The sequence below is a fragment of the Cottoperca gobio genome, chromosome 11 (assembly GCF_900634415.1).
Source record: "Cottoperca gobio chromosome 11, fCotGob3.1, whole genome shotgun sequence".
NCBI classification, from domain to species: domain Eukaryota; kingdom Metazoa; phylum Chordata; class Actinopteri; order Perciformes; family Bovichtidae; genus Cottoperca; species Cottoperca gobio.
The window spans coordinates 13,546,851-13,571,546 of NC_041365.1; the positions used below are offsets into that span (position 1 = coordinate 13,546,851).

Consider the following 24,696-nt stretch of genomic DNA (forward strand, 5'->3'; position numbering starts at 1 on the left):
AACACTGACAGCAAGGGGGCAGCTTTCATGAACGACACTGTACAAGTACTGTACAAAGAGGAAAACATGAATCCATTAACTCAGGTTTAAAATACTGTTCAGTGATGTCTTAGTTCGATAACATTTTTAAAACAAACACCAGCAACTAAACATTCACGGTGTCGATCCGTTTAGAACTGCATTAATGTTCTGATGATTACATGTTATTCTACTCACATTAAATGGATTATTTTTGTTAGTATTAAATGTGAACCATGTCTTAAACCCTAATCTGCTGCTATCTATTTTTCACAAACTCAATCTAAATCCTTTAATTTAATTTCTTATAATCATAAGAAAAGTATGATTTGTATTTCTACATCTTGTCTAATCTAATCTTATTTCTAATGGGAGATTTATCCCAGCAGCATGACTTATCTTCTGCTCATTCCAGTGTAAATAAAGAAAAGTAGTGCTGCATTAGAAAAAAAAGGTAAAAATAATAATGTCACGATGACTCAGCAGTTACTTCAGCAGCTGTTTAGATTTCTGGACTCTAAAATTTAAGTTTCCGCTCTGTTTGGAAACAAAGACTTCACTGACAACCAGCCAAAACTTGTTTTAAAGTCCAAGAAAACCCATTAGTCATGTTACGTGATGGACAAGATGCTTTCAGCACCACGCCAAACATGCTCATTGTACCTGATGAACAAACCTGGGTTAAGCCTGCAGCAAATACTGTTTTGAAAAATAGTTAGTTTGTGTTCAAACCCCTTGGCTACAAGAATCTGACTTCTTTTTTGTTTTACACAGGACAATACAGCAAAAACCAGGAAGAAAAAGTCGGTTTAATTTATTTTCTTAAATGACCTAATAATTTAAACTGTCCTGATGTCTGGTACACAAACAAGAACATTAAATCCACCCAGGATTCCTCCCAAGAGGAAAGAAGAAAAGGAGGCACAGGACTGGAACACATTACAGACACGGAGCATGGAGGCATCGGTGAGGAAGAGGATGATGAAGAGCAGGAGGAACGCTGAGGAGAGGCTTGGTTTTGGCTCGGTGGCGTTGGTGCAGACTCGTCCTGCGACTCGTGTGTCTATCCCTGAAGACCAGCTCAGTAGAAGAAATACACTGAGGAGGGAGAGCGGAGGAGTTCATGTGGAAGGAACATTTAGAAATGATACTAACAATTACAGTTCTACAAACTCCATCTCCTGTTGAAGATCACGTGATATGACCAAAAGCTAGAAGAGCTTTGAGGTCAAAGCACTTCTGACATCGAATAAAACATTTTCAGTCATTTCTTTTTTCATTACATGTTTTACATAAAAGTGGTTGTCAGGGAGACACTTTAGTTCTGATGCTCTAAAACAAAAACCTGTAAAACTCTGTGCAGAATCACACTACACACATTTTACAGCCACTTTTCAAATCCACAGGAGAATTGTTTGATATTTGTTAGCATATGTTTATGTTAACAGGCTGACTGCTGTCTGTGACAAAAATATATGTGTGATATTTGAATACTTACAGAAGATGACTCCAAAACATATAAGACCTATAACTGCCATCATGATCATCATCTGGAGAGAAAGAAAGTCACACAGACAAATAAACTAAATACTATAGAAATATATGTGTCATTTAAAATGTTCTTTGCAGACCATGTTGTAGTGTTTTTATGTTTTTGTTTTGGGGATTTTTGTTGGATACAATATGCAAAGTTACACAACAAACACAGCCGGGTGGTGTGTGTGTGTGTGTGTGTGTGTGTGTGTGTGTGTGTGTGTGTGTGTGTGTGTGTGTGTGTGTGTGTGTGTGTGTGTGTGTGTGTGTGTGTGTGGACGCAATAAATAAATCCAAGCGAGATTAACAAGAACAAGGAGAGAACAAGGAGAGAGAGAGAGGGAGCGAGAGAGGGGGGGGGGGGGAGAGAGAGAGGGGGGGGGGGGGGGGGGTGATATATATGTTATAACTCATCAAAACCCCAAATGTCCCCAGGAAACTATACAAAGGACACAACCTTGATGTTGTTAGGCCTCATATTAAAGACTAGTGAATGCATTATGTCAATGAGGGTCCTCACAAGTAAAGAAATACACACACACATGTGTGTATTTGTGTGTATTGAGGTGGGTGGAGTTACATCAAAAATCACAGCTGGCTCTTTAATCCCAGACTGACACTGTAATCCAGATTGGGATTTCTCTCTCTGACATCCTGGTCGCTGTCAGTCAAACTCTCCTCTCATGTAATCCTCCTCTGCCTCTCTAAACGGCAGCTACTGATTGGATGATCTGGAAACGGCACTGTCTATCCGTCAGAGGCGGAGCGCAGGATGAACTGATGCTGAGATAGAAACAGATTGGCAGCCGAGGCCGGATGGATGAATGAACAGGGGACAATCTGAAGTAGAGATGGAGGTGAACGAGGGACAAAGATGGCGGCTGAGCTCAAACAGTCTCATTCAGAATTTATCCAGAACAAGTTCAAAAGAACACATCAGTATAAACCCGCAGCGACAGCACATGACAATAAAGGATTTTGACTTGGTGGAATGTAACTAAGTACATTTAAGCACTGTACTTAAGTACAAAGTCTAGGTACCATTTTATTCTACTTTATATTTAGTTATTTATACTCCACTACATTTCAGAGGGAAATATTGTAATATTCTACTTTTTACTCCATAGCAGATCATATGTTGCATTGCTGTTAAACTACCTAACAGTATTTAAAGGAATTACAATTAGCACAACCTTAAATATCTACAGCAGTAAGATGCAACATACACATTAATGTAGCCGTAATATTAATCCAGATACTTCATGTATAATAGTAAAACACTGACAGGGAATGTTTTACTGCACAATCAATACTTTTACTTTTCATACCAATAATACTTACTTTAACCTGAGTAATGTTTAGAATGCAGTACTTTTACTTGTAGTGGAGTATGTTTACAGTTAGGTATTAGTACTCTTTATTAAGTAAAGGATCTGATTCTTCCACCGCTGCTTCATTTCTGACTCTCAGCTAATGTTTTCCAGACTGGAATTTTGTGAACTCTGGTTTCTGTTCTTTTTTAACATCAGCGGTGCAAGGTAAAGAAATCAAGTCTTAATGTAGTACTGAGAATGGCTGATGCATGATGGGACACACGCTAAACATGCCTACCTTGCAGTTTTTCCACCAGTACTTGTTCTTGAGTTTGGCGGCGCTGCTCTCGAACTGCGAGGCTCCGGCCTGCAGGGCGTCGGCCCGGTCGTCCAGCTCCGACAGCTTCTGATCTCTCTCCAGGACTTTGTCCACGTTGACACGCATGATGTCCACCACCTGACGAACAACAACACCTGTCAGCTTCACAAAACCTCCCTCCTTGGGATCCATTAAGTGTTATCGTATTCTAGTCATTTTATTGTTTTAAGTTTATTTTTTCTCTTCAATGTTTGATTATTAGCCTGATTATTTTAAGTAAAATTATAATTTATTTACCCTTTTCATTTGATTTTGTTGTAAAATTTACTTCCGTAACTTTGTTTCCATTGAGATAGTTTGTAGTGAACTTGAACGCCATAAAAGTGTGACTCTTTCCTCACCTCGTCCACTTGTGCTTGTGTCTGCTGCAGTCGTCTGTTGCTGGTGAGGTTTGGGGCCGGAGCCGGAGGGCCCCCCTCCCCATCCCCGGAAGTACCTGCTGCTTCTGGAGTCGTCCTGCAGAACGGGGAGTGCAGGTGAGACACAAAATTGAGTGCGATTCATCATAGAAAACATATCGGTAAAATGAATTCTTCACCCGAATTATGGATGCAACTAACGACTATTTTCATCATCGATTAATCTGTCGATTATTTTCTAGATTGATCGTTTGGGCTATAAAAAGTTATGTCCAGGATGATGTGTTTAAATGTCTTGTTTGGTCCAAAACCCAAAGATATTCACTTTAATATGATGTAAAACAGAGAAAAGCAGGATCTCTCCAGATGCTGAAAACAGCATTTGTGTCATCACTACAACCATTAATAGATAATAAAAATAGTTAACTAACTGATTAACCGACTAATTGTTGCAGCTCCACACCTGAACTCCATCACTTCATGTCTTTAAATGTATTTTGTGTTACCATATTGTAAAAAGGAAACTATGTACACTGTGATACAGGGATAACACATAGTGTAACAGCATGAGTGGAGATGGATCTTTAAACCAGCAAACAGTAATGTTATAAAGCTAAATCTATCTTAAGTTTGCCGACATTACTCACCATAAACTGAGGCTGTAGCAGAAACAACTGTATTGTGTTGAATTTACTAAAAGTCTATTTCATTGTTTATTTATTAAACTTCTAAGAGGAGGAATGTGAGGTTTCTTATTTCAAAAGTTACAGTCTTGCTTTTTATACAAAACATCAAAAACTTTGACTCTTTGGCAGAAATGTAGTAACATCAGTGAGTTGTACAGATGATTTATTCTTCACAGATCCAATAGAGAGGATAGATCTGACCAAAAGCCAACATCTCTGGACAGAGTACAGTTTGGATTTCAAACCTATCAATCTGGCTGGTGATAGGACAGATATGCAAATATGATTATGTAATAAAACAGTAAAGCTCCTCATACTACAGTTGTGGGGTTACAATCTTGTTTGTCTACAGAAAAGTTTTTCTCAACCACTAAAGCAGCATGTGATCTTTAACCAGAGGTGGAAACAGTGCATTTACTCAGGTACTGTACTTAAGCACAATTAGTTGGTACTTTTTACTGCACTACATCTATGTGACAGCTGCAGATTCAGATTATTATTTTGGCCAACTTTTACTTTGGTACTTTAAGCATAACATTTCTGTATTTTTACTCAAGTAAAAGTTTTAATGCAGCACTTTCACTTTACTAGTAAGTAGTATTTTCAAGTGTGGTACACTTTCTCTCAGAGCTGGAATATGAAATCAGTTCACTTTCACTGCCTCTGCTCCAACTGTTAGGCTGGTTTTCCAGAAGCAAAATGGTGAAAGATTAGTGGTGCAGAGAGGCTGCGATGAGAGGGCAGAGGGAGATAAACATGCACGCAATAATACCTCCCCCTCCTCCCCCACAACATAAAATAAATCAAATAAAAACCTTTCTATTATATGTTTTGCTTTTCTTAAAACAAGTTATTGTAGTTTTAAGCGACGTTTCATTCAGTTCTTTGTGATGCTAAATATTTGATGGTGTAAAGAGTAGAACAGCACTTTATCCGATCACAGTATTGATGGATAGTTCCTGTGAGTCATTGTGATATTTCGGCTGCAGCCCGAAAATCCCAAAAGGAAACAGAGTACCGAGTTTCGCTTGAAAGCAACATACACGTAATAAAACCAGAGGTCAAAATCAAGAAAATTCAAATGTAGTAGTTGTACTTCCTTGAACAGCATGCTTAATTATTTTTTTTAACGTTATGCATGCAGCCGATTTATTGAACTTTAATGAAGAATAGTAAATACATATTCCTCATAGTTATATAATTAAAAATGAAATATGTTGGAGTACTCACATCTCAGCGGCAGGATGATGGAGATAATCTGAATCCGAGAGAGAGGGAGGGTGAGGGAGATAAAGAGAGAGGGAGGGAGGAGAAGAGAGAGAGAGAGAGAGAGAGAGAGAGAGAGAGAGAGAGAGACCAGTTGAATACAAATGGAGGATGACTTCACTCTTCTTCCTGTCTAATATCTTGATTCACTTTTTCTTCCTAACCAAAAAACTTCAATTGAAGTAGCTGCGCAGATTAAAAAGAATCTCCACGTCACACTCACCCCGCCCACACATACACGCGCACACACATACACGCGCGCGCGCACACACACTCACACACACACACACACACACACACACACACTCTTTCGGTGGCTGTAATGGTAACGGAAATCAGTATTTGTCGTCCAATGTCTAAATGTCAATGCCCAATGGCTAAAGGGGTACCAGTGCACAGGGGTGCACGAGCACCACTGGAGTTTTTAACCACATGGTCATCATCAACCAGTGGTATGTGTTGGTTTAAATGAAGCCTCAAAGTTAATTGTTGACTTTGGAAATAGTATGACAACATACACATAGTCTGTGGTTGAAGGCCATGTGATATGGGTGAAAACTTTTAAAAAAGCGGAGTAACAAGTTCGCCTCGCGTTATGATTGTTTTATCACTCTGCTATTTCCAAGGTCAATAATGAACCTTGATGGTAAAGAGGAGACGAGCTGTAAATGGTCTGCCAAACAGGAAAGGTGATCTTAAAACCATCAGGCCAACATTATGAAATGTCAATTAATACAATATTAAATAAGACTATTTAAGAAGCGTAGGCTTTTTAAATGTCCATTGAACACAAGGGTTATGCTTATGGTTTAGTTTAGTTGTTGTACATGTTCGTGTTGGCCTATTTGTCACCTGACCTGACCTGACCAACAGCACCCTCACAGACTAGTCTCTGCTATGAATCAGACGCAGATGTGTTAATTGCTCTTCTTTTTGTCCGGGTTGACTCGGACGTGTTGGGTCGTTTGTTCAGAAGTCAGCGCGTGTCAGTGAGTAAAATAATCCACTTGTTAACTTTAATTTTCTTGAATATAAAGTAAAGTTCTGGTGTTTTCTGCGGTGCTTGGTGGGTCTTTGCGGTTAGATTCGACTGCAAAATCGTTCATGCAGTTAAAATCCTTTCAAAATGTTATCGGTTACTTAAAGCTACAGTGAGGTGAACATGGCACTAAGCTAGTACTACTCGTATAGTTACTGCTGAGCCGGCGCAAAATTATTGTTTGGTAATGTTATTAAAATTATTTGTAAAAAACAAAACAGCCATTTAATTTACGCAACATTGAACCATGAATGACTTGAACATTTTCTTCAATAGATTTGATCATCATCGGGGTGGATGACGCTGTCATCTACCTGATGCAGAGATCCCTCTGTCACCTGGAGAAGGCTGGGGGCACTGTGAGAATCATGTTCTTTGATTTCTCCAGTGCCTTCAACACCATTCAATCCAGGCTGCTGGGGGACAAGCTGGAGTGCTCGGGGGGTGGATTACCACCTCACCAGCTGGATCCTGGACTACCTCACCTACCGTCCACAGCACGTGAGGACCCGGGAGTGTCACTCGGACATGATTGTCTTCAGCACGGGGGCCCCCAGGGAGCGGTTCTGGCACCATTTCTCTTCACCCACAACACAGCAAAGTGTCACCTGCAGAAGTTCTCTGATGACTCTGCTATTGTTGGCCTCATCTCTGATGGGGATGACGAGGAGTACAGAGAGCTGACACAGGACTTTGACACAGAAGAACCACCTCCTGCTCAACGCAGGGAAGACCAGGGAGCTGGTGGTGGACTTCAGGAGGTGCTTCCCCCCCCCCCCCCCAACACCAGTGAACGTCCTGGGAACAGACATTGAGATTGTAAAATCTTACAAGTGCCTGGGCGTTCACCTGAACAATAAACTGGACTGGTCAGATAACTCTTTATCTGCTGAGGAGACTGAGGTCTTTTGGAGTGCAGGCTCCTTAAGAACTTCTTTGACTCTGTCGTGGCATCAGCTATATTTTATGGAGTGGTCTGCTGGGGCAGCAGCATCTCGGCTGCTGACAGGAAGAGACTGAACAGACTGGTTAAGAAGGCCAGCTCTGTCAGCGGAGCCCGCTGGACACTGGTGGTGGGAGACAGGAGAATGACGGCCAAGCTGTCCTCTCTATTGGACAACATGTCTCACCCCCTCCAACCCCCTCCACAGTGACAATTTTAGTTTGTGTAGGAACTGTAGTTGTTCAGTGAAATGTACAAGACAATACTTTTTAAAATGTAGTGAAATGCAAGAATAAAGTAGCCAATCCAGTGAAAACATAGTGAAACAAAGATCTAAATGTTCTAGTCCAGTACTAGAGTACAATACCATGTTAACAAACTCACAACAGAGACTCTTTCAATGTATTTTATTCTGTGCAACATTTTCATTTAGCAGTAAATTGATCAAACATACAGCTTTGTGATGGAAAGACAAAACATTAAAGACCTCATGAAAACAACAATAACTTGTTTTACCTGTGAAGTGAGAATACGATCCAAAACAGTACATGCTGACGAGCCTCCTGCGGTTTATTTGTTGTCCTTATCTCCTCATTCATGAGGTCTTTTAAGTTATTTTCTTTTCACACATGATTTATTTCTGTTTTTCTGCTCTTTCCACAGAAGTTATTTACATTCTGGTAATATAGACGTCAACAGTTCAGTTAAAGCAGCATCTGTACACAGTTTATGAGGTGAGTCTACTTTGTTTTAAGTGTACACTTGCAGTTGCTTTGCTTTGTTTCTCCTTAACATTAAAGGAATACTTTTACATTTTAGTCCATGTCTTCTCTGAGCACTAAGAACTCTCTGAAAAGGGTCAAATAAGATTTCAGTATATGGAAACAAGCGTCTTCAGGTTTTTAGGTCTGGTTTTGATTTAGAAAAGTGTTCATAGAAGAAAACTACAGGACTAAAACAAAGTGTTCCTTTCATGGATCTGTTTCTGTGGTGAACATGGCAGGTTATTGACTAAGCAGACATTCATTTAATGAAAGATGGTTCAGTGTTTGAAGAGCTGAACTGTGACACATTCATGTCAACAAAGAAGACAGAACAACTGGCACAAACGAGGTAAAAACAACCAATTATTCTTTAAGCACATCTCCTGAAAAATGTCTTCTTTCCTCCACACATGTACACACTCATACTTTTAATCATCGAGACGACCCATTCTTAAAATGATACTAATGCCAGCTGTACTAAGATGTCCAACTTAATGATCTCGGCTAAATGTACATCATTACAACGTGAAGCTTGCAGCATTAGACGCAGCCTTATTAAGTACATTCGATACAATGTTATTTAGCCTTTACAAACTGTACATTCTTAAAATAGGTTTTTACTTTAGTAAAAGAAAAACAAAACAAATGCCCTTCAATTTATTTTGTTGCCAACGGTCTCAATCACAGACGAGGTCTTTCAAACAAATCTGTTATTTCTACAGTAGAAATGTGTCACATGGGACTTTAAGAGTAGTGACCTAACACACTGATAGCAAACGCTATAAAGGAGGCTTGTGATTGATGGCGTATAAATATGACACCTTCCCTTTTTTAAAAATTGAGAGAATAACCCTGGCTTTGAGATTCTCAAAGCTATATTTACATTTTATCACAGACCTCTATAATAAGTTGATCTGTCAAGAACTGAAACAATTAGTTATTTAAACAAATGACAGAAAATTAATCAGCCAGCATTTTTGATTAATTGGACTTTTTAAAACAAATGCCCCACATTTCACAGATTCTTGCCCCTTAAGTATGAATATTTGCTTGTTTTAGTCTTCTATGGTAGTAAACTGAAGATCCTAAGCTTTTGGCTGTTGACTTTTTGTTTACCTTTTTATAGAAAGTAATTGCAGGATTAATCAATGAAAGTATTAATTAGTTACAGCCCGACATCTGTTCTTTATACAGGTTATATTTCTACATAAACAATTAGATCAGTGTTTGAGAGACAGATTCTGAGTAACATTATCTACAAATAATCTGTTTCACGTTAGGGATGCACGATTTATATATTTCCCCCCCTAATTGCAGAGTTCAAGTCCCTCCTGTAGTGGCATTAACATTATGCCTGCTGGTACAGTGATGGCCCACTGGAAGATGCAGACATAAAATGCAATGCTTCTCAAAATGTACACATTCACTGGGAAAGATCAGAAAACTCCTTCAACTTAGGTTACATGCATGCTATATTTATTTTTAGGGGTCATATCAGAGGAAACAATCATTTCTGGCTGATATTTAATTTAAAGCCTTTATCTGCTGATAAAGACATCCCAATTTCAGATTCAGAAATTAAATAAATGTTCATTACATTGAAACGCTTAAAAGATTAACTTTCAGGATAGTGCTCCGACTAACACTCATGCAGATACAATGTTTTATCAGAGAAGGTGTCATATTTCTCAAATGTTGGGTATCAGTTTAAGGCAAGTTGGATTTTGATAGTTCAAGATCTGTTAAATGGGAACTTTTCATTTAATAGTTACTTAACCTTCAGTAAAATCCCACAAAAAGGCAACCGGGCCATTCAAATTTTAGGAATTAAACTTCTGCAATACTTGCGCATGACAGGATTGCACACAATAAAAACAAGCATGTCATTATAATAAATAATTAAGTGCAAACTATTTCTTTGTGCGTTGCTGCCTCTCTGTGCACCTGCAGCTGAAAGGCATTATTACAGAAACTGTGCAAATAATCGGCTCTAGACAGCAAGTCAGTGTGCAAAATAAAACGTGTCCTTTTCATCTCATCGACAAACACAATCACTTAAATGTTTTTCAAAGTGCCGTTTTGTTCCGTTTGACCTTCACGGAGGTGTAGTTACAGCTGATGACCACGGGAGGGCAGCGGTTGAAAATCAAGTAAAGAAGTATTGCCTTTTTTTATGAAGCTAAAATCTTTCTATATTTTACTATACAGTAAAAGCTTCGCAAGCAAATTCTAGTTTTTCTGATTTTTTTTTCTGCTCAAATTGACCTGCTGTCAGGTTGGCATCCAGTTAAACTGACCAAACATCATTAAACTGGCTGCTTTCAGAAACAGACATTTCGCATCTGCTGGTTTTAGAATAATTTCTACCTTTTTAGATCAACAAAAAACTGTTTGTTTTTTTAGGTGTGCAGCAGCCTCATTAAGAGCCTAAAATGTAACCAACCACCTTTTTAGACTCTCAAACAGCACTGGAGGAAGAGTAGCGCATAGGTATGACATTATTTACCAGCAGTGTGTGTGTGTGTGTGTGTGTGTGTGTTAGGGTTTTCTCCAGGTCAGGGTAGGGATAGCAGCGTCGCAGTAAGATTTGCTAGTCTCAGACTCGGCATGGAGAGCTGGCTTTTTCTTCTCCTCACTGTCTGAGTCGTCCACAGTCAGCGTGATGTGTGTGGGCGACTCCCTGTAGAGGGAGACAACATATTGTAGCTTTAGCATTTGTCACTCTGTCTGCTGCGCAATGGATTCCTACACTTTGCACTTTTCCACTATGTTGGCCTTTTATGTTTAGGCACAGGCAGAACTCAACCTCGCGCCAGAGTGTGCTGCTCACGTAGTATCAATATATTCACCACAAGGTTCATTCACTAGCTGCTCTGAGCTTTCGATTGTATCACACTATTTCACTCCGATGGTCAACACTTAAAGGGATCTTTAAGTGTTGACCATCGGAGCGAAATAGTGTGATACAATGTTGTATGAAGTACTTATCCATAGTCAGTCTATTAGCTACAGTAGATGGCGTTTGGAGAAGCACACAGGAGTACCAGCACGGGAGCAAAGCAGCAGCAAAACATATTTGTTTGCATCAGTACTTCAGAAAATCTGAACTATCCTTTAACTTAACAAATTTAGGACTAGAAATCTTTAAAGAACTCAAACTTTTGGTTTGAATGCATTTCCACATTTTTACCAAATTGTGGTGGTTTCCCAATCTGTAATCAAAACAAAGGTTAGACAGACAAGCGCATCACTTGCCCAACATTCAGTGTTATTTGTCTATATTGTTTTTCTTGTGCTCTGCAAAATGACAACATTTTCAGCAACCATCTGTATTTGGATTTAAAAAGTGGAGGTGGAACTGTGGAACAGGTTTGAATATATTTGTATCACGCAGCAGATGGATGTTTCACTGCGATGGTTAAAAGAGCCTTTAAATATCTCCTGGGTTCTTCAGAGATTTACACTTCAGAGAAACGGATGTTTAGCTCTGTGACTCGAATGTAGTAATAATAATAATAATAATAATAATACAAGAGGCAACCGTAACTTCATTGAACATAGTGTTTGTAGCCAGTAGCCCTAACTAGTTTACATTACTGTCCGCAGGACGGATATTTTCTATCTGTGTCCATAACTCGGGGGGGGAAAAAAGCTTTTGGGCCGAGAAGGGACTGGCTGCAGAGCTCCAAGCAGGTATTAAAGTCTGAAATGTTGTACACCAGACTATCAGGAAACAACGGCATGCTTTCATTATTGTTGAATAAGCCACACAACCTCCACCATTAACACCAAGGTAAACAATTCAGCCTTAATATTTCAATATAACTAACATGAACTAGATAATGTTACATGTATTGTTTCTGGTGGAGGTCGTGTGGCATGGATGTGATTTTCCACCGTGGTTCAGTGACTAATAGCAGGAAACTCACAGCTGTTACTGATAACATTAACAATGGCTCCGTTTCATTTAGGTGAGAGTAAGGAAAGCACAAGAGTCCTGAACACCAAAATCATAAATGTCATTAAGATTTCAGCCCTATTGACCGAACACACACACACACACACACACACACACACACACACACACACACACACACACACACACACACACACACACACACACACTTGCGTAAAGGTGTTCACTCAACGTTATGGTTATTTTGACAGCTGTAGTTTGTGGTGCTGATGATTTGTATTAAGTTAGACTGAGAGGTGTTTTGGATATTTAGTCCACCCAATCCAGGGTAGAAGTTGAAAAAGATATGAAACACTTCTCTGTATAAAGCAACAAAGTTCAACAGCACCACAGACGGCTCCACGATGATCATACAGTTGAAAGGTTAGGTTTACCTAATGATGTGCAATTGAGTGTTTTGTCGTGGTCCCACACAACCATACATTTGCCTCCTTCAACGCTGCAATTAGGGGTCATTTTGTGTGTGTGTGTTTTACCTGTCCCCGCTCTGTGTGATGAGTCTCCTGCAGGTCTCCATCTGAACATCCAGCCCTCTTTTCATCGAACACATCTCCATGTACTCGTGCAGGTGACGGTTCATGTCGCTTTTGGCTGTAGCCAGTTCCAGCTGACCAGGACAGAAAACACAAATCAATTAACACGACTGACACCATTAACTCTTATTACTCCAATAAATAATACTATACATTTGTGAAATGAACGGCCTTGATTCCTGAAGTTGAAATCCCTTTCATTATTCCCTCAGACAGTGTTAAGTGGCTTCGACAGTGTTCAACATGACACTCTCCTGTTGAATCATCAGTACAAGAACTGCTTTAGGGAATATCTGGTTCTTTGATGAGAAAGTTGAAGCTACCAGCCTGGGGACAAATTAAATGGAGATATTAACTTTAACGCCCAAGGTTCGGCAAGAAACATCCAATCACAAACTTAATTCTGTTTAAAGATCAATTCACTTTTAAATTCTGGCTCAATTCAACTGTAATGCCAAAACGTTTTGATTCATGTGTCCGACTGGCCTCTTCTTCATGGCAACAGTGGCCCGAGGCTCATGGGTATTATGGTATTTAGACCCGCCGCCAAAATGATGGACTGCATTTAAAAAAACCAACAACAACACAGTGGGGGAAATACTTCCAGAAGCTGCGACTCTTATTACTGATACTTTAACAAGCATAGAAGCAACTACATTGAGACCTCCAAGCTACTAATAAAAACACTTTGTGGGAACCAGTGTTTGGATTTATTGTGAGTGGTGAATCCTCACAATGAACACATGTAACATAATAAACGCACTCACCTCTATTTGGTCGATGGTCTCCTGGTACTCCTTCTCTCTGGATTTGAACAGACACTCTGTGTCTTTAATCACTTCCTCAATGGACTCCTCCTGCTGCTGCAGCTGGATACAGGGAGTGTACGTGGGGAACAGAGAACGGAACATTGTTCATTTACACCTGTAAAGACGAACTGCTCTGAGTTAAACCTTAACAACTACAGAGTGCAGGCTAGCTGACAAACTGTGCTAACATGTTACATGGAAAGTCTAGTTTAGGGTAGCCTTTCAAAAGCCTCTTAGTGCCGATTCATGAACAAACCCACATTTAACTGAACTCAAACTACTCCCTCAACCCATGCTAATTGTACAGCATAGGTTGAGTGAGTAGTTTAAGTATTGACACCTACTCTAGAGAATCTGTTAAACATCTACAGTCAAAGCAAAACAGTTGAATCTCAACTACTAAGCTTTTGAAAGGCAACAAAATACTCTAAACAACTTGTAGACAGACAGATAGTGTTACCTAAACTTTTAAATAAGACACCAAAAACAATGGAGAGACTATAATATAGGCTAATAAAATCCAACATCCCCACAAACTACACAATCCTGAAGAGATTGAAGTTTCAGCAGCGAAAATAAGAAACCTGTGTGAGTGCACCACAGGTGAAAAGTCTGTTAATCACTTTTGGTTTCTTCCAGCTCTTCACTAGCCTCTCTGGCTAATCTAGTTACGAACAGCTTACAGGTCACCAGGATAGACTGCAGCCGTGGGCGTCACCAGACTGAACTCGCAGTCCACCAGGTCAGCGAAGTGGGACAAAGTAAAACTGCCCCGGGTGGGAAATGGATATGTACGGCTGGATGGTGACACTGCCAGCTACATGCAGTGCTGCGGATTAATACCGACTGACTTGCTTTTAAAGATTTTGATATTTTGGGGGTGACAAACAAAATTCTGACGTCTGCTTTAAATCTGTACTAAGATTAAAATGCACTTTTCTCAGTGTTTGTGTAACCTTAATGTTTATTTTGAGATCCTCATTTTCCACAGGTTCACAAAAGCTAATATACAACCACAGGCTTTTATTTATTATTATTATTATTATTATTATTATATTATTTATTATTTCACAAACTCATCTCGCCAATTTGAGTTATAAAAGTCATATGTTGAATTGAAGCAGACATTTGCAGCATTCTGTCTGATGTGTTCAATCAGAGAACGTTTTAACGATCAGCTGCAGAATGCTTTACTATAGTGAGCTGTACAATGTTTGGAAAGACATAAAGCAAACTATACAAAACTAGTGCCGAACGGTTCGTTAATTAATTCATGAATCAACAGAAATCAATCTTTGAGTGATAAATGATTAAACATTTGCTGGTCTCAGCTTCTCAATATGAGCATTTGCTGGTTTTCATTATTGGAAAGAAAACAAGCATTAGTAGCAGCCCCACATGTATCAAAGATGACTAGTTTTAACTCTTTATAAGTCATTTATAGAGATACGGTATCTCAAAGATAAAAGAGCCAGAATACTTTTATTAATGACGTTTTGTATTTGTAGTAAAAGGTGTAACTAGTGAAGATAATGTGTGTGTACGCACCTCTCCCTGTGTTTCCACTCCCAGTGGGTATCCTGGGAAATCTTCCCAGAGCAGAAGCGTTTCCTCCGTCTCCTCCCAGGCCAGACTGTCACAGTCATCGTCAAACTCGCACTCCCTCCTGACCGACACACACATTAGACATGTCGACTACATGGTTTAACATGAGTGTTTCAAAGATTATTAGCCAAAACACCTACAGCTGATTCAGCATCCTCTGCATCTGCTCGTTGATCTGATTGGCCGACGTGCTGCACGACTCCTCGTCTTTACCTCCGCCTCCCTCGCTCTCGGACATGCTCAGTTCGTCTCCGTCCCCGCCCTTTGCCAACTGTCCGCTCTGTTTTCTGGCACGGCCACTCAGAGTGCAGGGGGGCGTGGCCACCTGCTATAAGGACACGTGTTATTTAAAGTGAAGGTGGATGATTTGTGACAGACATTGTATCACCACTAACATACCTGGAACATGTGGATCATGTCCTCACAGTTTCTCTGCTGGGCGACATCACAGAGGCGGGCGGTGATGTCGATGCGGCGGCAGATATCCATGTCCACCTTCATGGCCTTCTCCTGGATCTTACTGTCCAGATCTGACAGGTTCTGATGAAGATAGAATGGACTGTATTTTCCATTCATCTAAATAATGTAAAGCCATTTTGTTTAGTTAAGTTTACTGTTATGGCTGCAACATGTCAAGCAATTTGTAACCATGGAGAACAGTTTTGATCAACCCGTCAATCACAGCGCACTCTGACCACAAACATCTTTCTTCTACATGCCGAGGAAACAGCAAGCACTCTTAGCGGCACATCCTAAATGATCTCTGATTAGAGCTTGTAATATAAGATTTGAATTAATGACGGCGTTGTTTGCCTCCGCTAACCAGTCAAGTTGCAGTTTACATCCATGTCCGTTCAAAATGTCCTCCCTTCATCATTTTATCCTATTATAAATTTGTGTGAAAAAGTCATAATTAGCATATGAATACTTGACCTTTGAAATTCCCTGCAGGCATTTCTGGGATATCGCATTCGGAATTTGAAAACATAATGCCTGCAGCCATGATCAGTGCGGAGGCAGAACAAAAGCAAACTAAATGGATTAAATGAGAAAAAAACTGGAATCCAAAAACCTTTCTAAATATATATATTTTTTTACACATTTAAAAAAATTAAAGCTCAACGCAGCTCAGAGCAGACTTACGTTGCTGACGAGTCCTTTAAAGAGAACAAGTTCGGCCTTCAGCTGCTTCACCCTCATAGCCAGCTCATCCTGACACACCTCGCTCTCCTGCAGGTCCTGCAACACACACACACACGCACGCACACAGAGAGAGTATGAAGTTCTGTCCCAAATGTATAAGTTAGTTAATAACTAAAGATGCAGCTATTACTCAGACCCCTGATTGCCTTCAAAATATAAAAACTTGTATTTGGAGAAAGGTTTATTACAGATGGTCCAATGGTCACTTTACCTCTTCCAGTTCAGCCACCTTCTCCTGCAGGTCCATTCTGGCTGTGTACTCTTCCTCCCATCTACAAAACACACACAAAGTAGTCATTTTGTGGCAGAACAACAAGATGATCACATAATATCCACAGATTTGTACTTCTTTGTCTGTTTTCATGTGTTATCTTGGCTCATTATAATTTTCCAGCGGACCTCTACACTGATAGGAGATGCAACAATAATTTGGTTGTCACAAACAATTACATTCTCAGCAGACAACATCTGAATGTCTGGCGGGATATTAACGTGGCCTCATCTTCAGGTCAGGTGAAATTGTTGAAGACTTCCAGCCTGTGATGTGCAACTTTAAAGGAAAAGCCACCAAGGTTACCTGACTGACCTACACTGTGCAGCATCAAGGCACTTCCTACCACCACTAGTATTACTCAGCAGGTGTTACATAAGGGGAGACAATGCAGTGTGCATGTAGTGCACTGAGGAGAGAAGACAGAAATAACAGAAAGATTGAGGAGGCCGAGTTCACACTGCAGGACTACAAGCGTTCTGAAATGCAACTCTTTTTCTTTCGGATTGATTGTGATATATCAAAATACAAATATGAAAATCAAAGCAATATTTAAAAGAAACCAATGTGACTAAATATACCACTTTCAAGCCACATTAGCAGTGTGGCACAAGAAAGGGCGATAGGTCAATTGATCGGTCACTGCGGTCGGGATGCACCAATCAAATTGTCTCTCGATACTAATTCCAACAGCTCAACTCAGTGTCTCTGATTATACCAGTGCTCTTTCTCCCATATTGCTGTGACTTAATGAATGTGACTGATAGCAAAAAGACACTGAGCTGTATAGTGACATTCACAAAGAAGCCATACAAGTAAATGTGGATCTGTCATGTTCTGGCTGATCTGATCCACTGTATGGAGGCAAGTATCAGATTTGTATATCTGTACTTTGGTGATGCCGGGACTTTCCTCTTGTGCCAACAACAGGTTAGAATTTACACTATTCCAACGCTTTAGTTTAAGAAATATACATTTAAAACTAATGACCAGTCTCAGCTGTAATCTCACATTAATGGTAACATTAGCAGTGACTTGGACATGCTGCAGAGCTGAATAGATCCGAGGCTGACAAAGTCAAATCATACACTTATCAAGCTGAGCAATGACGCAGTGTAGAGCTGTGCCCGACAAGCTGAGGCTAAAAGTGGCTCCCACACCAGGAAATCCCCTTTAATTAAGGTAACAACATCTTTTCCTCTGGTGCCACCCGAGTCACGCCAAGCTTTTTAATTTCATGCCCTGCTATTTTTGATTTATTGCTGCTTCTCCTACTTGTTCGAAACGCTTTGAAACTCTTCATGCGTCTGGCTTTGGACTGAATTGGTGCATTTTCTTAAATACAATCCTCAAATCATCTCAGCTATTCTGGCTCATTTCCATTTTTGTATCCTCTTTGTCCTTCACACCATCACTGCTCAGCTGGAGCTGCTGGCGCACTGAAACTATGACATCATGTCTCTGGGGGATGACCTCAGATCAAATTGTCTCCATGTTCAACTACAAGCCTTGTGTAGGTTACATGCATTGAGTGACACGTGTGTTGAATATGAGGAGGATAAAATCAAAATTGATTTAATTTCTAGAGAAAGAGACACAGGTGTGATACACAGTGGGTGTGTGTCAGTGAGAGAGCGGATGTCCTTGCTCTCATCTGTTTGTCAGTCTCCACACGTGGCTCTGCGGTGAGGCTTGCTGGCTGTCACAATGTTTGACTGGGTACACAGGAGCTGGTTTATCTGCATGACTGCTGGATGATGCAAAAGTGTGTTAAAATGTAGCAAAGAGTCCATCTGAATAATAAAGACATTGTGTGTTTTATATGAGATTTTACCCGTCACTAGGCTGCTGCACTTCAAGCTGCGATGTCAGCAAACTAGAGCGTCACGGAGAGGACGACGTAAGTTCAAACACTACCTCCTGTTCAGCTTCAGCTTAATGCATGTAGTTTTATAATCACATATTCATCAAACGCTTAGGGGTGTAATGTCCACATACTTTTGGCTATGTAGGGTTAATGCTTTTGGCTAAATGTTTTCTGATAATAATGTCTCATTGGACTGAATCGAATTGAGAGTGCAAGAGAAAAAGAAGTCCAAAGAGGGCTGTGAGGTTTGGGGATAGCGTGATGTTAATGATGATGTCAGCGCCTGCATGACGCTGCAGAGGCTCAGGGGAGGGGGTGGAACAAGGTGAGTGCAGGCAGAAGGGCAGAGATGGATGAGGAGTCAACAGGGACAGCAGCAAACAGTTCAATAGAAAATAGAACAAGGCTGCAGAGAGAGACAGAGACAGAAACAAGGCTGCAGAGAGAGAGAGAGAGAGAGAGAGAGAGAGAGAGAGAGAGAGAGAGAGAGCGACATATGAAGATATGCAGAGAGAGATAAAACAAGAGAGACTTAGAGAGAGGCAGAGGGTAAAAGATAAAATAGAGAGGAGACGGAGAGGAGAGATGGCAGACTGGGTGACATCACTGTTGGCGGTCACAGGCCAGTGCTGCATTGCAGGTACCAGGACAAAACCCAGCTGAGAGGAGGAGGTAAAGGCAGTGAGAGACAAAATGAAGAGGACCGAGAAAGAAAGGAGGGAAAGATGGGAGCCAGCAGTGTGAGAGAAATCATGAGACAGGAAAACAACAGCTTGTGTTTCCCCAGACAGTTCTTCAGACAAACAAGCAGAGAATGTCTCCAATAGAGTTGTGATGTGGGAGCAGCTAGTGGTTCTGGGAACTATATAAATACAAAGAAACACAGCTCTAGCTACAGTCAAGGGCATTGTGGTCGTCTCTCCCAGTATTATTATTATGATTATTATTATTATTATTATTATTATTATTATGAATTTGCAGTTTTTAGAAACTTTAAGGAAGTTTACATCCTATGATTAATAACTGGGGGAATGAGTTTAAATTTGATTACTTTTCCAGCAGAAAAAGAGAAATACAAGACTTTTGCAATTGTCCATCAGAATTATACGCTGGCAGTTTAGAGAAGGCTGTTTTGGTTTCTGGTCCAAATTGTCTGAGGGTGTAGAGCGGCATCTTGTGTAATCCTGGATACAGCCCTGCATAGAAACACGGGAGGCTCCTGGACAATTCAAGAATATCACAGGTTCAGATTATGGCTCTCAGTTCAAATGTTCAGTGTAGTACATGGATGGCTTTAAATACTATAATACCCATGAGCCTTAGCTGCCACTGAGCCCAAATTGTCTCTTCATCAGGTGCAGAGGTTAAGGAAACAGAAAGGACATTTTCTAAAGGGAACATTCTTCAGTGTTGCCAGTCTTTGCAAAGTGAAATAAAAACTACAAGCATTCAAATAAAGTCTCATCCCTCCTCACTTCCCATCAAATCAAACGTCCTGTTTCTCCTTCACTGATGTACATCTCTTTAATGCTTATGAATCATTCCAGTCCTGAGAAGAAATCCCATTGAGGATGCAGGATGCTCTGAAAATACTGCTTAATTGGATGAAATATATTTTCCATTTCAAGATCACTTTCAAACATGTAAAACTTGAATGTAGTTTAGTGCAGCACTTATATTTAAACGATAAGAACAGCAACACACAGGCCAGAGTGTGAGTTCCTGCTGGTTCTGAAATCGAAGTGACTGAACGTTTGTCCTGCAGTGGCATCCTGCCTCAGCAGGCTGACGCAAAGTAGTGAGGTCGGTGCTTTTTAGCATAAAGCAGCAGAATGTGTTAAAGTGTTCGGGTGTGAGCAAAGCCCTTCACAGACAAAATAGAGGTTTATATGTCATAGACTAATACATCTGCTTCAAAGCAACACCAACGCTGCAAATTAACACAAATCATTCATTTATAACATCCCGCTCTGCACAAACAAGGCTTTTGTTTCTTTTATATGCTGTTCTTTCATACCTATCATGTAAGATCCTGCTGTAAAAAAAAAAAAATATATATATATATATATATATATATATATATATATATATATATATATATATATATATATATATATATATATATATATAATAATAATAAATGAATGTCACGTACTGTGAAAAAAAAAAAGAATCCTGTGAAGCTTGCCATAAAGCGTGCTCAGCATTTTGCAGCATTGCCCTCGATGACTCAATACAAGCAGCGAAAGTGATCGCTACCTCAGCATAAAACTGTTTGACAAAATCCTTGTGGGGGGACAAATTCAAAATCACTAAACCCTACTTTTCAGAGAGATCGATGGATAAACCCTTCAATGCTAAAATACATTGTGCAGCAGGAGCTAAAGCTTGGTACGTCTCAATAAAACACTGTCACTGGTAACTGAGTGTATAGTTTCACCATCTTTACAATGTGAAGCATGAAAAATAAGTACTATATAGTAAAGTAGTACATACACCATACTGTACTGTATGATAACTATACAAGTTATGGCACTCCCTGAACAGAGTATATGCGCTAGTCATAGGACGGATTTCATGTTAGATTATCCTGGACAAATTATTTGTGGTTCACAATACTATCCTGATAAATCAAAATATGCTTAAAACTCAACTCAAAAATGGCACTGAAACGTAGTGGAATCTCTGGACCTTACATTTTCTAAGAAACAAATACTTTCATTGCAACACAGATAGGACACCTTTAAGTGAACATCCTTTTCAGTGCAAAGTAAACAATCATAACTTCTCCCTGTATTAATAAAGGATCAACATCAGTCACCAGTGTGTTCTTTCTTACATTATTGTTCCTGTATGTTTCACTTCTCTACCATGATAGAGACATGACAGCTTTTTCAAGTCACTTATTTCAGGATATTCAGGTTTCTTATGAATGTATGGAAATTCCCCACGATCAACTTATTGAGTATTTTTATCATCCCATCTCTAATGTATGGTATATAGTTTTTAGCCTATTTATACTATACATATGTTTTATACGTTCTTTTGCTGCTGTGACGCTTGAATATTTCCTGTTGGAGATAAATACCTGACGTTACAGACTAACAGCCCGACAGAGACATCCAACAGAGGTCAATACTTCTTAGTTTCACTGCAGGTTTGAGTCATTGCAGTGGAGGAGCTCTGTTGGGAGGCCGGAACATGTCCTGCGTAATGAGTTCATCTTTTACGACATCTTAAACCTACATTTCTATCGTCTTTATCCTCTGTGCCACAGACCATCCAGAATAATATTATGTAAAACAATCCTCATAGTGCAATCTGACACGTTGTTACCTTTTCCTGTGGAAAACTCAAATCTCACACGTATTTGACTGAGCACATAATACAAAGTAGGGCTCGACCAGGATATCGGTTTCCTTTTACATACGGACCTTAATAAATATCAGTGACTGCATGTCATGGTGAAAATGTCTGTGAAACATGACATGGGATAACAGTTTGCTGCGTCTCTGAATATGTGTGGTAGGTCATCATAAAGCTGGCCAATATTTCAATATTATAGTCTCAGTAGAATTGTATCGTGACAATATGATCACATTGTGTTATTAATGATTACCACACTGATTTTTTTTATTGCATTTAATTTGTATTTGATTTTGCCTTATAGTGATCAATATGGGTCAAATCTTCTTCTTATTGTGATAATTGCCTCCAAATAGACCAACAATGGCACATTAAGGCCTTAAACAGTTGCTCACAACAACTAATGAACCTCAGCAGGAAACACAGTGACTTCACGATGCTTTAGAAATCATCCACATGAAAGTAAAAAAAACTAAAACTATGATAAACATGTATATAAAAAAAACCTTACCTTCTCTTGTACTCGTCTCTTTCTCGCTTCACCTTGGCCAGCACGTTGTACAGGGCCCTGATCTCCGGTGTGATGGTGTCGATCTGGACACCGACACCGTCCGGCTGCGTCCAGGAGACCCCGGGGCCTGTGACGCATGATTCCCTCCCGGTGCCAAACCGACGGTTGTGGTTGAAGGACCAGATCGTCCCGGGGAGGAAGCGCGAGGGAGGAGTGGGGATGTTGTTGGTGTTCGTCCCGGCATGAGAGGCGTATTTCTCGTTGATGTTGGTGATAGTTTTGAACGGGTCGGTGGGACTCCGGGCCGGGCTGACGGAGAAATCGGAGGTGGTGAGGTTGGAGTTTGAATCGGTGGAGACTGTGCTCGGGTTGAGGTTGTTCCCCAGCAGGTGTTTGTTCTCAAAAATAGGAGGAGGGTTCAGAGTTGGAGAGAGGAGGCCGCCGGGCAGGTAGGCAGAGTTGTGGACGTTGTGGAGGGGGATGAGGCCCGGTCTGGCTGGAATAGGCCCAATAAATCCAGTCTGGACCCCCATCTCTTTAGTCAGCGGCTTCTGGTGTCCATCCCCTCCGCAGTTATCATCAAGAGCCTGCTGCAGCTGCTTCTCCAACACCTTGTTCCTGCGCTCCAGCTCATGCACTTTGGCCAAAAAGCAGCGGAAGCGCAGGTTCAAAGTCTTCAGGACGCTGATGTTGGATCCCAGGTCATTGCGCAGCGCCGCGGCCGCAGGGGGCACGCGGTGCAGAGGGTTGCTCAGGTGCAGGTAGGCGAGGCCCGACGGCGGCAGGGCGCCCAGGTCCAACCCGGACAAACCATCAGGACCGAACCCGCCGTGGTCCCCCAGGAAGTAGCCAGGCTCCATGATGGCGGAGTCGTTTTGGCCCGTCATCTGGTAGTGCTGCTGCTGCGGGGCCAGGAAGCCACTCTCCCCCAGGACCGGATTCATGCTCGAATAGGAAAATCTGAAGTGCTCAAAATCCGGCATGAACCCAGACTTCTGCAGTTTATTTTCAACTCGGTAAATAATTCCGTCTATACTCCAATTATAGTCCCAAACTGCAATCAGGCCCAGCTGCCTTGTTTTTTTTAGACCCCCCCACCTGGTTTCACCAGATGCTCACCTTTAAGCAGAGGAGCTGTGGGTTTAAGTCAGATAATGCGGATGCTTTACGTAAAGGATGCTTTACAGGCCTAAAGTCGCAGCAAAATAACAAACTGCTAGCATAATATTACAGTTAATCTATATCGATACACTTTGAGGAATAAATATTATATAAAGTACAAAAACTCTCGGACACGTTGCAGCAAAATGAGATGACTGAGTTTACTTTTACGCAGGACTAAAATTCTAGTCGAGACAGTGGGGACGCGCACTATCACAAAATGTATATTCTAAGGCTTAGAATAAAGCGCTAATGAGATATTTTGCAGCTTTAACGAAAATATAGGCACCGTACCTGTCTGGCAGAGGAGGAAGTACTAAGTTTTGCACCAGATAATAAGGTGAAATGAGTCCGAGCAGAGTGTCGAGCAGCGGTGCGGCAGAGCTCAGCGATAAACACAAGTGACTGACTGCAGCGTTCACAGACCGTACTGACTGTAACAGAGGAGCAGTGAGCACCGTGCGGTCTGTCTCAGCTACCGTAGTGACCAGAGTAAAGGTGCACCTGTGCTAAAGTCACCCAAATATGAGGGTTTTAAAACTTCCTGGATTAATTTTATGGATGGTAATGTTACATACTCGTAAAAAATAAGTATTTTAAAATGCAGTTAAGTGCACCTTTCAAAAATAAGAGCTAACAGACAAATGTCTACCCTGTTTTCCCAAACGGTTTCATACTCACAGTGGTCAATTACAGCTAATGAACTAACAGCTAACTAATTGCCTCCTCCCTCCTAGGTAGCATAATTTAGCTGACGCTAACTTTACTTTACCCAGTTAATCCATGAGTTAATCACAGTGACCGGCTGACGTCCAAAACATTAACTAATAGTTAACAACCAATGGTTTCCGAAAGTCAAAGAAATGTGCTCACTTATAAACATATTGGACACAATTGTGGCAATAGTTATTTCAGGGGTCAGACTTTAGTGGGGTTCGTGTCTCCCTATGTACACCGGAAACGCTCCACTTACCACCGCCATCTTCTCTGGGTGAAACCTCAAACCAATTTCATATTCTGCACAAAACTAAATGTCACTTGTCTTGGCAAGTCTAATAGAACAGCTGGAAAATCCTGGCTGGAAAATATATTTT

The 24,696-nt window shown here is 40.6% G+C and overlaps 2 protein-coding genes across 4 annotated transcripts; both read right to left on the reverse strand.

Annotated features, from left to right (window-relative positions):
* Positions 1-807: 807 nt before the first annotated feature.
* On the reverse strand, positions 808-5,646 carry LOC115015742 (vesicle-associated membrane protein 1-like). Its single transcript, XM_029443277.1, has 5 exons — positions 5,519-5,646; positions 3,585-3,699; positions 3,163-3,321; positions 1,517-1,568; positions 808-1,116 (listed from the first exon to the last, which is right to left on the reverse strand). Coding segments are annotated over exons 1-5 (345 nt in total). The 5' UTR covers positions 5,521-5,646; the 3' UTR covers positions 808-1,099.
* A 2,282-nt stretch (positions 5,647-7,928) lies between these two features.
* On the reverse strand, positions 7,929-24,315 carry iffo1a (intermediate filament family orphan 1a). Of its 3 annotated transcripts, XM_029443255.1 has the most exons (10): positions 23,897-24,315; positions 22,442-23,575; positions 16,638-16,698; positions 16,367-16,462; positions 15,623-15,799; positions 15,364-15,551; positions 15,167-15,284; positions 13,577-13,678; positions 12,753-12,883; positions 7,929-10,980 (listed from the first exon to the last, which is right to left on the reverse strand). In XM_029443255.1, the coding sequence occupies exons 2-10, from the start codon at positions 23,422-23,424 to the stop codon at positions 10,839-10,841; spliced, it is 1,998 nt and encodes a 665-aa protein (XP_029299115.1). In that variant the 5' UTR covers positions 23,425-23,575; positions 23,897-24,315; the 3' UTR covers positions 7,929-10,838. The 3 variants fall into 3 exon arrangements, with proteins under 3 accessions (XP_029299115.1, XP_029299116.1, XP_029299114.1); XM_029443256.1 differs by having other exon boundaries at positions 15,623-15,763; positions 22,442-24,315; XM_029443254.1 differs by having other exon boundaries at positions 22,442-24,315.
* Between the last annotated feature and the right edge of the window lie 381 nt (positions 24,316-24,696).